This window comes from Polypterus senegalus, chromosome 18 (genome assembly GCF_016835505.1).
Source record: "Polypterus senegalus isolate Bchr_013 chromosome 18, ASM1683550v1, whole genome shotgun sequence".
In the NCBI taxonomy this organism is placed as follows: domain Eukaryota; kingdom Metazoa; phylum Chordata; class Cladistia; order Polypteriformes; family Polypteridae; genus Polypterus; species Polypterus senegalus.
The window spans coordinates 40,376,149-40,392,140 of record NC_053171.1 but is presented as its reverse complement, the minus strand read 5'-3'; the positions used below and the strand labels follow the sequence as shown (position 1 = coordinate 40,392,140).

Below are 15,992 nucleotides of genomic sequence, written 5' to 3'. Positions count from 1 at the left end.
TATAACATTCATAATCAGTGACCTTGAAATAGTCTAAAATGATAACTCATATGCTTATTTTTTTAAATTTGTTGTTGTTAGCCTAATGGGAGAGGCTCTAGGACCACCGGTAAAGAATGAATCAAGTCTAGAGGGCTAAAATTACATCATATGTAACTAGAAACTGTATATCATGTGATGGGGTTCTGCTAGAGAGGCGGGGGAGCCCACAAAAATGGAAAAACCATTCATAAGGAATTCTTGACACACAAGAACCTGACCATGTGTCCTTTGTAGAGATTTAGCTTGCATCTCTTTAGTGGTGCAGAAAGAAACTCCAGTTCAGAGATAGGTGGTCACAGGCAGACACAAGAGTAGGAAAAAAGGCACACACTGTCCAGGTAGCATTAACGTCCAAATAGGAGGTGTCCAAAAATTTTAAGCAATGTGCAGAACTGATTGGCAACTCTAATAATTCTTAAGGTGGTAGTGGTAGGTGGGGATGAGGAACCCAAGTAGGACACATCCATCTCCCAGAAAAAAGGGAAGCAATAATAGGGGAATTTACATGTAGACTGTACCAGCAACAGGTGGTTGGTGCACAAGTTAAATGTTTCTTAGCTTGTGAATTGATTTCTAGCCAGGTATGGGATAGATCAAGTTGTCAATGAAAAAAAACTGATGGGAGGTGGCCAGGTATGTAAGACAATATAAAAAAGGTGGGTATTTGGTTTGGAAGAAGGGACAAGGTAGTCTTTTCTGATGTTGTGTCGCATGGATTTAACATAATTAAAGTTCTGATGTAGAGTAGAAGGCCACATGCTTAGGAAACTGGGTCACCATGTAGAAAAGTAGTAGTGCATATGGCATTTGTCTTGATTTTTCAGAAAGTTTTTTGTAGTTTATTACAGGCTGGTGATGACATCACAAGTGGAAGTTCAAACCACACTGCACGCATATTTGAAATAAAGGGCAAGAAAAGTGGATGATAGTGTAACTTTTTGCAGCTGGGTTTAAAATTTGTATGCATGGATCACTGTTGAGGCTACTGCTCATAAAAATAGGCCTAGACATGCATACTTGCATGGAAGATGATTTGTTTTATGTAAATGATACATAAGAAGTAAAATAAATGCCTAGTTAAAAGTGTAATTTAAGAAAAGGATGCAAGTCAGATTGGGCTCATCACTGTTTATAACCATACTGTGCAGAAGCAATTGAGTCAGCTAGTAAATGTGGAGATATTTAGTAGGATACAGGGAGTATAGATTAAGGGAAGTTGGTCTTGTGGTACGGTGTAATTGTGCGTCATCAGAAATGTTATGTGCAGGGTAAGGGATCTGTATTTAGAAACAAAAAAGCAAAACCACTGCTAGATGTAATTTGAAGACTATGGGGTATAAGCTATGAGGTTAACTGAATGTAATCAGTTTGATACAAACTGGGTTTAAGAGTTGACAGACAGAATGCTTCAATATGAAGGAAATTAGTAGAATGGATGCCTGGTATGTATTTAGAATATACCCAACTAGAACACAAGGACATATATGGAATTAGTTATGGGAAAATTTTACACACAATATATGCGCTTTTCTTTTATGTATAGAATCGTCTTGTCACTAAGTGGCACAGAAATGTAGTAGATAATGGTAATATATGCCTTATTTTTGTGTTTTTATGCAGCTGCAGTCTATACTGCAGCAGTACTTTAAGAGGGCTTACTGTCACTTTTCTTTGTGTAGGATTGGGACACAGTGTCCAGTTTAAATAAGGGTACGGGTGTATTGCAACTGCAATACAGCTATAATGGTATTTTGTTTCCCATTTTTAATAAGCTATAAAAAGTATACTTTTTTTATTGTTTTCTAAAACAAGTGGAAGCATCTCTTGACATTTTTGTTTTCTAAAACAAGTGGAAGCATCTCTTGACATTTTTGTCTGTCTTCTCATATTTACAGTAATAACCATTACTCTAACTGTCTGGTGTAGTGACTCATGCTTTAAAGAAGAAAGATTTACATTTTTTTTTTCCTTTATTTCTTAAGATGCTTTTTTTGGTTTAAATATGCATACATACATTCTCAAACCCGCTTAATATTTCAAATTTATTGAACACTGCTAAATTTGAAAATTAAACTTTCACAAGCAATCACATATAGAAGAATGCAAACCACTGCAGCTGAAAATACAAATTCAGGGAATACCAACAAAAAACACATAGTATTGATCTAGGAAAAATATTAAGCCTTATTTGAACCATACTAGGCAGAAGAATCTTAATTTCATTTTTTGTGTATATGAAAAAAAGGAATTAAAAGTGAAAAATATTTTCATGCTGCTTCCTTTTTTCCATTAATAATTTGACCATACCTATATTTATACAGTACTTGAATGTAAAAGCCAATCGTTTTTGACTAAAAGGATTTTTTCAGTTTACTGTGGCACTAGTAGCATATGTAGAGTGTGAGTTGATGAAAACTAGAAGCTAATCCAAATAAACCTAAATTCTTGTAACATGTAATGCCTTTACTATTAAAGAAAACACATTTTATGGAAAAACTAAGATCTGCAGTGGTTTTACTCTTTGAATCATACGTTCCCATTTAGCATACACAACCATTACTTCAATGTATCCAAACCAAGCAGCTGAAAGATCAAGCCACTCTTTTTGATATGTGCTTTAATATACAGAAAGAGATTTTTTTTTCTCATACACAAATTAAAAGCACAAACATTAAAAAACAGAATCAAATTTAAGGCAAATATCCAATAAAATTATTATCTGTTTAAAAAAAAAAAAAAGTACTATTTGGTACAACTCTATCCCGATGATCAGTTCACAAAATTAAAATGTTTCTTTTTCATTACTACAAAGCCATATTTCTGTATGCAAAAAGAACAGTTTTAATGTGCACATCACTGTTTAGCATACAGATAAGCATATCGACATTTTTCATGAGGTCAGTCCCCAAAACATTAGTGCGGTTTGCCTCACAAAACATACAGGAGAGCAAAAGACTGCTACACCTTCAAAAATGTGCAAGAACATCATATATTACATCCTCCTTTAAGGTGGATATACTAGCTCTTGCTATTCCAGACTGCTGGCCTTAATTCTACATCTGCTGTGTATTTATGTAAATGATCCAAAATGCACACAACTAAATGAAATACAATATTTTTGTAGAACAAAAAGATGTTGACTGTCATGGTAGTGATGAACTGTAAAACAATAACATAAAATTTAAGCAGTTGGCCTGGAAGGGTTTCTTGATATTTTTGTCTGTCTTCTCATATCCACAGTGAATACCCATTACTCTTTAACTGTCTGGAATAGTAAATGCTCAAGAGACAGTTACTGTTACTACTGTCCATTTTGTTTTAGTCTTTCCAAACGCTGAAGCAGGGCATTTCCAAATGCTTCCCTGTAGGCTGGACTGAGGGAATCCAACAGGGAGTATACTGTCTCATGATAATGTGCTATTGTACTCTCATCCACATGGTCAAATGTATATCCTACTACCTACAAAAAAAAAAGAAGACCACATAAGCAAAATGGTAAATGCAATTAAAAAGGCACCCTGTTTCATACAAATTTGTTTTGCTCTAAATGCTGCTTCCTCTGAAACTTTTTTTTACTTGTTCTGAGCATGCTTTGGTTAAAGTGTGATTTCAGCAAGTCATGTGGACAAATGCCTGTGATGAAGTATAACTTTCAGTTCTCTCTTGTGGGCAGTCCATTCTCATGGTCTTCTGCAGAATATTACAACCTATCATTATCATTAAATGCTGACTTAAATACTGCATTACAAATACCAAGTGCTCCGGGTCATAACTTCCTTTGACCTATGATCCATGCATTATATTGTATTCCTCAACATCCTATCTGCCCACTTTATTGTTTCTGCACCCACTGTGCCCTTAAAGTCTAAGAGCCTAAAGCGTAGAAAGAGCTAAAAGCATTTGTCTGATATTTTAATGCAAGCTACCAGTATATGAACATACTGTATATTTCTAAACCACCAGCTCCCACCTGCAACTCTAAAAATGATACCTTGTGCTGCATAGAATTTAGTCTGGTTCTGTGGGAATACAGGTCTTTAGATATTTGTCTAAACGCATATACAGTGACAACTAGTTGACATCGCGTCATTCCTCATCGGTTCACTGGTGTGAATATCTTGTCAAAGCCAATTTACTGCAAAGCAATTCATTATTGTATATTTCCTACATGCTTTTGTCAGCTCTCTTATCAAAATAACGCAAGTGAAAGTTATGTCTGTGCAACAATGTGTGTGAAAAATGCAGTACAACATGAAGAAATTAATTCTAAAAAAGTATATGCATTGCCATACAGCAACACTTAAGCCTAGAAGCTTGGATAAGCTCATTTTATTTTTATAAAACTCTACAATTTAACTCATTTTTGAGAAGTAACAAACTAATTTGTCACATGTTTAGTTCTTCTCTGATCTTACTCAAACAACAAATCTTATGCTGAAAAATGTAAGTAATGTTTTTTATCTCAAAGCACTTAAATACAAAATTATTCTTTAATGTGATATTCTTTTATCTTAGTGAAAAAATTTTAGGAAGAAAAAGGAGATCTGCATTTTGTGTAAGTATTCAGTCTATGTATGTATTAGACAGTAGAAGCTTAAGTTTACACAGGTAAAAAAACCAAAAGCGTTACAATTAGACTTCACTAAAGAATAGTTCAAATAACTGACAAATTCTGTCAAAAACTCTACAGTAAATATAAAGAACAGCTCTGAAATTATGACTAATGAACATTTAAAAAAGTTAACATAAAATATAAAAATTTAAATTAGGAGATTGGTATAAAATGATCCAAAAAGGAGAACTACTGGTTCAATTACCAAAAAGGGGAAGCTACATCAGATGCTGCCTACAGATGGTCGCTCCACAGAACTCTCTTTGAGAACAAGAAGACATCTGTGGGAGCAGGCATAGTGATGCCCACAATCACTTTGAAGGAGGCACGGAATTCAGTAGTCAAGATTGGAGCAAAAGTGCACCAGTCAGGCATATCAAAAATGTCCGCACAACTCTGCCCTGTATGGGAGGGGTGGCACAAATGATGCCATTACTTTATATAAAAAAAAAAAATATAAAAAAAAACCCACCATATACTCAAAAGAACCAGAAAGCACTCCTGAATTCAAAAAGGTGTATGGTGCAAATGTGACACTATCCACACATCAAAAAACACCATGCCTACACAGTGAAGTATATTGGCAGTAAATATATGCTGTGGCCCAATGTAACCTTGTAGTAGCTTAAGCACTAAAAGAGGTAAATGTCCTACGATAGCCAAAACAATATCTTGATCTTAATCCGATTGACATTTGTGTCACACATTGAAAACTGCAGTGCATAATTTTCATCCAGCCAACCCAATCCCCTTGGAGCATATCTACATTGAAGAATGGGTCAGAACTACTCCCAATCAGTGTGAAAGGATGAGACATACTTAGCCCCATCAACATAAAGCACTTATTTGCTGCAAAGGTGGCTCTGCAAAATTAAACAAACTATGGAGTTGGAATGCTTATGCCAACAACATACTTCCTTTTTGTTCTTCTTAAGATTTTATTAACATAAACAATGTCAAATTAAAAAAAAAATTAATTTTGAATGTTAGTGCTTTAGAAATGAAAAATATTACAGGGAGAACAAAAATTCCAGTGAAGGATTTGTTACTCAGAATAATCAAGGAACTGAATACTTTTGCAGGGTACTGTATATATACACAAAAATGTAACTTGTATAAGCCAATCTTAGAAAGCTAATGTTTGATATTAAATTCATATAAGTGTTTGCTTAATTTCTATAGAATATCAGTTTATTATAGCTACCTAGAATATAGTATAGCCTTTTACCCCACGTAAGTTAACATGAGATCAAACTTTCTTAGCTATATCTGAAGAACAGAGTGTTAATTAAGCCAGTGAGGAAATAGTCCTAACTGCTAGCATGGACTGTTAGATATTTTGCAAATAGAATATCAAGGAGATGGCATATAGTTTTCTGACCATACTTAACATACCTCAGGTACGACTGTATGACCAAACGTAAAGAATGAAACAAGATATATAAGCCTTAAACAGAACTTCTCTTTTCTTTAACCTCCTTAGCTTTACATTTTTTTGCAAGAAAAAAAACTTGTAAAAAGCGTTTTTTTGGATTGAAAAATTACATATTTATGAAATCTCGTCTTTCTACTGTAAAACGTACAAACACTAAAAGTACAACGTCAGTGATAAAATTATTAATTATTATTATGATTTGTAATAAAAGTAATGCTAATACCGTATATAGGCCTACTGTCAAAATGTGTTATTTGTTTGGTATATCTTGAAGCACGGTGAAATACACAATCATACGTCACAGTCAGGACAATGGTAGTATGATTCGTTGCCGATTTTCTTTCCAGCCTGATCAGCTTTTGAACAGCATACTGCACAAGTGCGATTGACACTAGCATCGCTTTCAGATTCATCAGGATCATTTTCAGTTTCATTGTCTGTTTCAATTTCACTGCCTGAAGACAGAGTCACTTCGTCATCACTGCTCGTATCACTGTCGAGAATGGAGGGGAAAAAAAGTACGGTAAAATGTGAGCATAAATAAATAAGTGTCATGAAATGGGTGCGTAAATAAATAAATATGTCATGAAATGAAAGCATAAATAAATGTATCACGAAATATGTTTTTGTTGCTTATTTATTTAATTTTGTCCGTAACATTCCTCCAAACCATCATTAAATACGACTTGAAATAAAACTGTTACTTTCACTCGTCAAAGATAAGAGGGTGGGCTCTAACACACCCTCTGGATACTGATTGGTGAATCGATAGCACAAGAATGAATTAGAAAAATGCTTACTACTGCCGATGAAATGATTCTGCCGAAGATATTATGTATTTCAGAGGGAGAATTGAAGATTTATCGGAAGAAAATGCAATGTTACAATGTTTGCCACTGATCAGAGTTGTAAAGTTGTTTGAAAAAGTAGCTGCGAATATGCACCTGACTTTATACTCGTTAAACAAGGGTCAAATACTCAGTTCAAAATATTATTTGGCGCTGCTTTGGGCATTCCATGTCAAAGTACCTAAACTAATACAGCCATATATCAAACTGGCTCATTCGCCTTGTGATCGTCTTCTCCGATACACCATATAGATCTGTAATCGGTCGTACTTTTAAACAGCATAACAGAAGGTGTTCAGCTGGAATGTCAAAGGATGGACGTCCAGAGCAGGGAACTGCGTCACCTGAACTGGAGTGTAGTCAGTCCCTTCCACCAGTTCTTCGATATTTTCTATATATCTATATCGGAATCTAAATGGGCCGCCAACATTGCAATTTCTTCCGATAAATCTTCAATTCTCTCTCTGAAATACGTAATATCTTCGGCAGAATCCATTTCTTCGGCAGTAGTAAGCATTTTTCTAATTAATTCTTGTGCTATCGATTCACCAATCAGTAACTAGAGGGTGCGTTAGAGCCCACCCTCTCGACTTTGACGAGTTAAAGTGACAGTTTTATTTCAAGTCGTATTTCATGATGGTTTGGAGGAATGTTACGGACAAAGTTAAATAAATAAATAAGTTACAAAAAACATATTTCGTGACACATTTATTTATTGATGATTTCATTTCATGACATATTTATTTATGTCATTTCATGACATATTTATTTATACTCACATTTCACAGTACTTTTATTTATTTGTGCATTTATTTATTTATTTTTATACGAAATATTCCTCCATAGTCGAGAGCGTGCAACACCTGGGCTGCTGAAAAACGTTTCTTACGAGACGCCAATATGAGGCTAGTAGAAGACGTGTTTGCACCGTTGCCTGGGTAACATTCGGCCCTGTTGCTTACACAAGACACGCCTATACCGTTTCCCGAGCAATGCTTGACACTATCATTGTTGCCACTTTTACAGCCTGAGTAATCCTTGGGTCTAACGTTTATGCGTCTATACAATTGCCCGAGTGACGCTCAGGACTAACGCTTTTCTCACTGTTTTTACAGCCCGAGTGATGCTTGGGAGGCTAATATCGATTTTGTTCTCAATTTTTTGCCTGAACTGTTTTGCCATGAATTTTACTAAAACTTTTAAAACAATATTTGGTCTGTGGAATTATTTGAACACGCGTCCCTCTATTGCAATGGATCATCCTATGAAGAAACCTAAAGTTGCAGAACTTTGGATAAATGCAGCTACTTGACTTTATGGCTATGTTTCAATACAGAGTACTGTATGTGCCTTATTTGTTGTAAATGGTAGGCTGAATACTGCTAAAATTCAAGATATAAGCATATTTCAAATACCACAGCACTTTACAATTTAATTTACACTCAATTATTTATTTTCATTTATTTGTTTCAAATAAAATTCAAGCCTTGATGGAACCTTCTGATTCTTTCTGCATTCTCTTATGTTACATTTTAAGTGAAAATCATCTTATCTAGTGTACATAAAGTATTACTGGCAGTTTATTATAGTATTTATTGTTATTGTCCAAAACATATTTTATTGTGAAAATTATTCTTGGCCATGTTGTAGAAGTAATGGAGAAGTTAAGCTACTAATCATTTTTATTTCTACTACTCTAACACAGAAGGTAAGCATATTTGCTGTGGTTAAAAAATCTCACCAAAAGCTGTTCTTTCTCAGATAGTTAAAGACATTTAGAATGTCATTGGAAAGAATGACCACTTTCTACAAGTATGTTATTGAAAGTGTTTTGACCTTCTCTGTCAAATTTTTAGCTAGTAATGCATACAATGTGTGCAATATAACACTTTACTGTCTTTACTGCACTCAGCTGCCTCACATAATTAAAGAGTGACTAAGAAGTGTTTTGATCACCTCCAAAACCGTGCAGTTCAGCACCTGCAGAGTGATTTGCAACTCTTCCAAAATCATTGTTCCTCATCTGTTCAACTGACACTTCTATAACAGGAAAGTGTTTACTGAAATATACAAGAACAAAAGTAGTATAAAAGTTTGACCCTGGCAAACGATCATACATTGCTCTACTCTCTCTTCTGTTTCTTTTTCCGGTTTCTTTGTGGTGGCGGCCTGCGCCACCACCACCTACTCAAAGCATCATGATGCTCCAACATTGATGGACTGAAAGCCAGAAGTCTACGAGACCATCATCATCAAGTCCTTCCATGAAAACCCTAAATACAAAGAGGACTGTTTGATTTATGTTAGGTAGATTTCCCAGAGGGGACTGGGCGGTCTCTTGGTCTGGAATCCCTACAGATTTTATTTTTTTTTCTCCAGCCTCCAGTTTTTTTTTTTTTTTGTTTTTTCTGTCCACCCTGGACATCAGACCTTACTTATTCTATGTTAATTAATGTTGACTTATGTTTATATTTTATTGCGTCTTCTATTTTTCTATTCTTCATTTTGTAAAGCACTTTGAGCTACATTTTTTTGTATGAAAATGTGCTATATAAATAAATGTTGTTGTTGTTGTGTTTTAAAACCTTGTATGAAAATATAATGTGTAACAAACTGACTTCACTACATCAAGAAAGTCATATTATGTATGTATGAAGGAACAAATACAACTTTAGAGTTACAGTATAAATGTATTTTTGTTTAAACGACTGAGCTACCAGTTTGGAAGCTTCATAAAATCTTACCCGGAGTCCAGCCTCTGTCAGCTCTAAACAGTAACGATTCCCTTCTTTAATCTCCACATTGATGTATGCTACATCCACAGCATTTTGGAGGATTTTAGACACATGCATGTCTGCTACGGCAAACAGAACATCATTGACCACTGCCTCAGCTTCCAGCCTCATATCCTTAACATCTGCAGCATCAATAGTGTCTTCAAAAGTAGTTTTGGGTGAATCGCACTGGTTGCAATCAACTTCCATTATCTGAAAAACAAAAACCAGAGAAATACACATTTCTGTTATTGTTGTTCATCTGTTCTCACTGGTGAGGATGACTACTACTGAAGGAGTGATCTGTGGTCACAAACAGAGCTCATTATGTCCACAGGTATGTTGCTGGGGGACATGAGCAGTGCAGAAATGTCAGTTCCAAATGTTTAAATACAAGTTTGCAGAGAATATTTCATCCCACATTTTAACTATAATTTTAAAATCTATGTAGAGAGTTCTGCACCATAGACTCAATACAGTCCAGTGTGATGGTATTTCAACAACTGTGTCAATAACACATTTCTTCAAGCAACACGATAAACAAAAATAAGGAAAATATTAAAATAGTTGGTGCTTACATCTATTGTGCAAACACTATTGTCTTTTCATTACTATTATAATCTTAATGATTGAATTCTCACTTTAATATTTTGTATGCTTTGTATATTGAATTTCAGAGACATTTTTGCACATTTTCTTTAGTATGTTAGTGTTCCCCACTCTTTTCTAAGAGGAGATATTTTAAATTTTGTGGATGTATGAATGCTAATAAATATCAGGAAATCTATATATCTACAAATTTACATTGTTTACATCATGCTTTGATCATGAAGGGTTTTCCAAATACAGTGTCTAAAATCTTTTACAAGGCTTTTCTTAGAGTGACTTATCATCCCTTGTTAAATCAAGGTCTTCTAAGACCTATGTTATTAAGTCCTGTCAAGCAGCATCATGTACCTCAGCAAGTGCGAGTAGCATACTATCTTCTAAAACCAATTGACTATTCTACATGAGTTTCTTACGGAAAATTTCTGTGAATTATCTGACATCAAATCTAAGAGTATTTGTGACCATAAAGCACTTATGAAGGTGGATTATGTTGAGATTTAACTATAAGGCTATGTTTCCCATTAAACATTATTATCATATATGAAAGTGAGCAACATTTCCTTACATAGTTGTGTAAATGTGGGTGACTGGAAAAACGTTGCTTGATTTGATGAATCTCGATTTCTACTGAGGCACACAGATTAATCCATGCACCCAACCTGCCTTGTGTTAACAGTCCAAGCTGGTGCCACAGCTGTCCTTGAGACCTACTGTGTCAGATCCTCTGGCAATAAGCCTGGAAACAATGAGGAATGGCTTAGGAACATGTATGTTACATAGAATGCCCACTTATATTACATTTTTTGAAGCTTATCTGAAGTTTTTTTTTCTGTCCTCTTGGCCATCTGCACTCTTACCTTTATAGACTCCACATACAACATTATATATAAGGTCTATACTTTTTTACCAATTATATATCTATGTTATGCATTACTTTTATTACTTACTCATAATCCTTGCCTAATTTAATTTGTTTTTCTTTTCTTGTAACTATTACTTTGACATCTTGTAAAACACTTTGTGCTAGATTCTGTGTATAAAAATGTGTTAAAGGAATAAATGGTTGTGGTGGCGGTGGTACTGCTGCTACAATGGTGTGGGAGAATGTTTTCTTGGCACACAGTTGGCCCATTAATATCAATCAATCATCGCTTGAAACCACAGCCTATCTGAGTATTATTGGTGACCATGCGCATCATTTCATGGCCACAATTTACCCATCTTGTAATGACTACTTCCAGCAATGCACAATGTCACAAAAGCAAAAGCCATCTCATGAACATGACAATGAATTCTGTGATCTTCAGTGAACATTCTAGTCAATGGATCTGAATCCAATAAAACACCTTAAGGTTGCGGCAAAACAGGCACTTGGCAGCATGAATGTGCAGCTGACAGATCTGCAGAAGTTGTGTGATGCAATCAAGTCAACATGGACCAGAATCTCAAATTTATGTTTCCAACATCTTTTGTAATCCATGCCACAAAGAACTAAGGCTGTTCAGAAGGTCCCAACCAGAGTTAGTATAGTGTTAACTACAATGAGTGTAAATGTATTGTCTACAAATAGCTCTGAATGAACAATAAAACAGAATGCACAGATTATAGTTTAACATACAATGAAACATATTCTCCTGTAGAAAATACAGTTAAGACATGGACAAATGTGTGTTTTGTATTTAAAACAACACACTATCACTCCATCAAAAGACATAAATAATAAAACTATCCCAATTTCAACTCCTACAACTTGAAAAGTGGAGAGAGTATTATCAACATTGCAAAAAACAGAACACACCTAATCCTAGTTGTAACATCATACTATTCTGGGACACATTTTTAACATTAAGTTTGTAAGAAGGTGATGAATCTTACTGTTGTTCAAAAAATTGTATCCTTTTAATACGCATATTAAACCTTGAAAAAACTTAACAAATACTCTTGAAGATATATAATCTCTTGGCATTGTTTACTAAGCATATTTATGTAATATAGGTCTATGTACAATCAGTTTTCAGACACAATAAAAATAAATCTGACATCTTCGGCGTGCACTATTAGTAAGTAGCTTAATATTTAAAAACACGTTTAAAAATGATTATTTGGCGTAACAGTACGGCTTGGTAAGAGTTAAATAAATGCAACACTAAAGTAACCTGATATTCTCTTTTATGTAGTTGAAATATCTAAATTATCACAAAATAGAGGCTTGGGAATAAAACTCCCATACTCTTTACTACATCAGGCTTTAATTCTCTCGCTCGTCTGAAGCTACATTGCAGAATATGGTAAAACAAACGTAAACTTTAATTAACTTGACTATTTTCAATTTTTTGATGACAGATCTATTACTATTACGTCCATAGGAATCAAACAGAAAAGAATTATAATAAAAATGCGTGTGTTTTGCGAATATATTAATACTAGCCTTGACGTTTGTCTCTGTCTCCTACAGCTGTGTGGTTTTAAACTGAATATCCAGTTTCGTAATGCGCACTTGTGAACAGATCTGATTCTCCAGACTTAATTGAGCTCATTCGTACTCACCTCGCTCCTCCGCCGGTGTCTGTGGACTCGAGCGACGACTTCACGCTTCCGGCAGACGGACCGATGACGTCATAAGGATGCGCCAGCTGGCCTGTCAAAGACTCCGAGTCCGATGAAGATGTTTCAATACCATTACGAAAATCGGATTTTATTTTTATTTATCTTTTTAAATTACGAATAGTTAAATAATGCAATATTTGGGCAATACCAATTTATCATTAAAAACGGAATTACTTTATTGTACGTAAATAACAAGACTTAATTCTGAAATGATTCAAAGAATTAAAATGTTTTGATGGCCTTTTAATTAGAGGAGTTTGTTTGTGAGAAGGATGGATAATTTAATGGTGGTTATATAAAATTTCCCTTTTTAACAATAGGAATTTGTGATATGCCATTACCTGTTTCATCTTGCAAATCTGGTATTTCCATAAAATTATGATTAATTCACAACTTATTTTGTGCTTAATATATATAATTGTATAATATTCTAGAGCAGGTGTGACCAACTCCGGTCCTGGTGGGCTGCAGTGGCTGCAGGTTTTCATTCTAAGTCTTTTCCTAATCAGCAAGCAGTTTTCACTGCTAATTAACTCTTAACTCTTTTCCCTTCATTTTAATAGCTCCGTTTTTAAGGATTCAGTCCTCTGAATTGATTAGTTTTCTTCATTAAATGGCAGCCAAACAGAAATGAGATGTGGAACGAGCCAACAAATGACCAACTAAATTGAAACATCAAACTCCAACCAATTTCACTCCAACCAGTTTCTTAATGAGAAGCCAATTCTTGCTCTTAATTAAAGCCGTTATTGAACTTCATGACTTGTTGCTGCTCTCATTCTGCCACAGCAGACTGTTGATTTTCTGTTTCTTCTAAGACCACCATCAAGATGTTTTGGTGACCTGAGCAGACCAACATGGCCGAGATCTTCACCTTTCTTTATTTTCAGGTTAGCTGGTGATGTGGCGGTTTGTTTTCTTTCTCATTATTATTTGGCTGCTCATTAAGGAAAAAGAAACAGCTAAGGGCTCAGAGTCAAGTTAATTAAAACTAAGGCCAAATAAGTTCATCAGCAGCAAAAATGACTCACTAATTAAGACGATGGTTAGAATGAAAACCTGCAGCCACTGCGGCCCACCAGGACCGGAGTAGGACACTCCTGTTCTAAAGGGAACTGAAATAACTTTTTCTCTTAAACATCTTCTTTTTACCACTATTATTTTTTGTAGCTGTAATTCTGATTTTGTTTTTTTTTTTTTGTTTTTTTACTTGATTGCCCTCTTTTTCTCTGTGTTCTCTCTTGGCAAAATGAAATCCAATGACTTGAGCAGAGTGGACTGCATGGGAACCTAATTCAGGCTTTCAAAATTCTCAAAGGTATTAGTAAAGTAAATCCAGCAGAATTCTTTCAACTTAAGGGTGGAATTAAGAGGACGTGCATTTAAGACTGAAGACAGGAAGCACTTCTTTATTCAAAGAGTTGTAGGAATCTGGGACACCCTACTGAGACATGGAGTTGAAGAAGAAACCTTTTAAGAAGTATCTGGAAGAGATATTGAGACAGCACAGCTATTAGTTAAACAAGTTTATTTGATGGACTGAATGGTCTCCTCTCTTTTGTCAGATTTCTTCTATTCTTATGGTTTTACCAGGAGTGGAATTACTGATGCATTTTCACTTTCATAGAACTGAATCTTGATTCAAAAAATTTAAGATATTAAGTTAATTCCAAAAGGATTAAGTTAAGAGTGTGACTAATTTCATTAGTTTTCTTACTTTTTTAGATGAATAGCCATTTGTTGGTGCAACCAAAACGCTTATATTTTTATTTGATTATCTTTACTGGAGTGACTTTGATTAAATGTTCTGCAGAGTAAAGCTCCATTTTGAACAAATGCTAACTTTCCTTTCCCAAAATGGAGCATTTCTGAGTACATTAGATAGATAGATAGATAGATAGATAGATAGATAGATACTTTATTAATCCCAAGGGGAAATTCACATAATCCAGCAGCAGTATACTGATACAAAGAAACAATATTAAATTAAATAGTAATAAAAATTAAAAAAATTAAAATAAAATTAATGTTAGCATTTACTCCCCCGGGTGGAATTGAAGAGTCGCATAGTGTGGAGGAGGAACGATCTCCTCAGTCTGTCAGTGGAGCAGGACAGTGACAAAAGTCTGTCACTGAAGCTACTCCTCTGCCTGGAGAAGACACTGTTCAGTGGATGCAGTGGATTATTCATGATTGACAGGAGTTTGCTTAATGCCCGTCGCTCTGCCACAGATGTTAAACTGTCCAACTTTACTCCTACAATAGAGCCTGCCTTCTTAACAAGTTTGTCCAGGCGTGAGGCGTTTTTCATCTTTATGCTGCCACCCCAGCACACCACCGCGTAGAAGAGGGCACTCGCCACAACCGTCTGGTAGAACATCTGCAGCATCTTACTGCAGATGTTGAAGGATACCATTCTCAGAAAGTATAGTCTGCTCTGACTACTATATATATACTACTATATATTTTACAGTTTGATGTAACTTAATTTTACAATTTAATATTCAGAGTGAAAATAGTCTTCTTAATAAAGTTAAATGTAAATTTTCTTATTTGTATATTTAATGAATATCAGTTAATAAATGCTATTTATGGTTAATGCTGAGGGAGCACAACAAACAAGCATGTTTCTTTGGATGACTTGCCCAGGAAGTGAATACAACTTAAGTACCCCTGTGTGGCCGAAGCTTCTGTCTATTCATTCATTCTGAATCCAATTTAAAATCACAGGGGCAGTGCTTACATTTGATATGAATAATACTGTAATTGCATGTTTTGTCATAAATCATTTAGCTTATATTTGTATATACAGAGTAGAATCATTTTCAGGAAAGATATCTTTAGTAAGAGTATTTGTTATTAATATGTAGCTTGATGATTATCCTTGCTTATATACAAGTCAGTCAGGCATTTTTCAACTTGCTTAGTCCTGAACAGGGTCGTGGGGGTCTGCTGGAGCCTTTCCCAGCTAGCATAGGGTGCAAGGCAAGAAAAAACCCTGGACAGGATGCTAGTCCATTGCCAGGCAAGCACACACACACACACACACCCCAACCACACACTAG

The 15,992-nt window shown here is 35.0% G+C and overlaps 1 protein-coding gene across 2 annotated transcripts; it reads right to left on the bottom strand.

The window, feature by feature from the left end:
• Positions 1-1,659: 1,659 nt before the first annotated feature.
• Positions 1,660-12,966, bottom strand: LOC120518763 (gsk3b interacting protein). 2 transcript variants are annotated; one of them, XM_039741714.1, is made up of 3 exons: positions 12,749-12,861; positions 9,682-9,924; positions 1,660-3,502 (listed from the first exon to the last, which is right to left on the bottom strand). In XM_039741714.1, exons 2-3 carry the CDS (start codon positions 9,919-9,921, stop codon positions 3,344-3,346), a joined length of 399 nt encoding a protein of 132 aa, XP_039597648.1. In that variant the 5' UTR covers positions 9,922-9,924; positions 12,749-12,861; the 3' UTR covers positions 1,660-3,343. The 2 variants fall into 2 exon arrangements, with proteins under 2 accessions (XP_039597648.1, XP_039597647.1); XM_039741713.1 differs by lacking the exon at positions 12,749-12,861 and adding an exon at positions 12,868-12,966 and having other exon boundaries at positions 1,661-3,502.
• Between the last annotated feature and the right edge of the window lie 3,026 nt (positions 12,967-15,992).

Bases quoted from the DNA above. Each gene is read 5' to 3' on its own strand.
- LOC120518763 (XM_039741713.1), bottom strand. From the start codon at position 9,921: ATGGAAGTTGATTGCAACCAGTGCGATTCACCCAAAACTACTTTTGAA. The intron at 3,503-9,681 runs GTAAGATTTTAT...TTTTTTTTGTAG, and splicing joins TGACAGAGGCTGGACTCCGG to GTAGTAGGATATACATTTGA.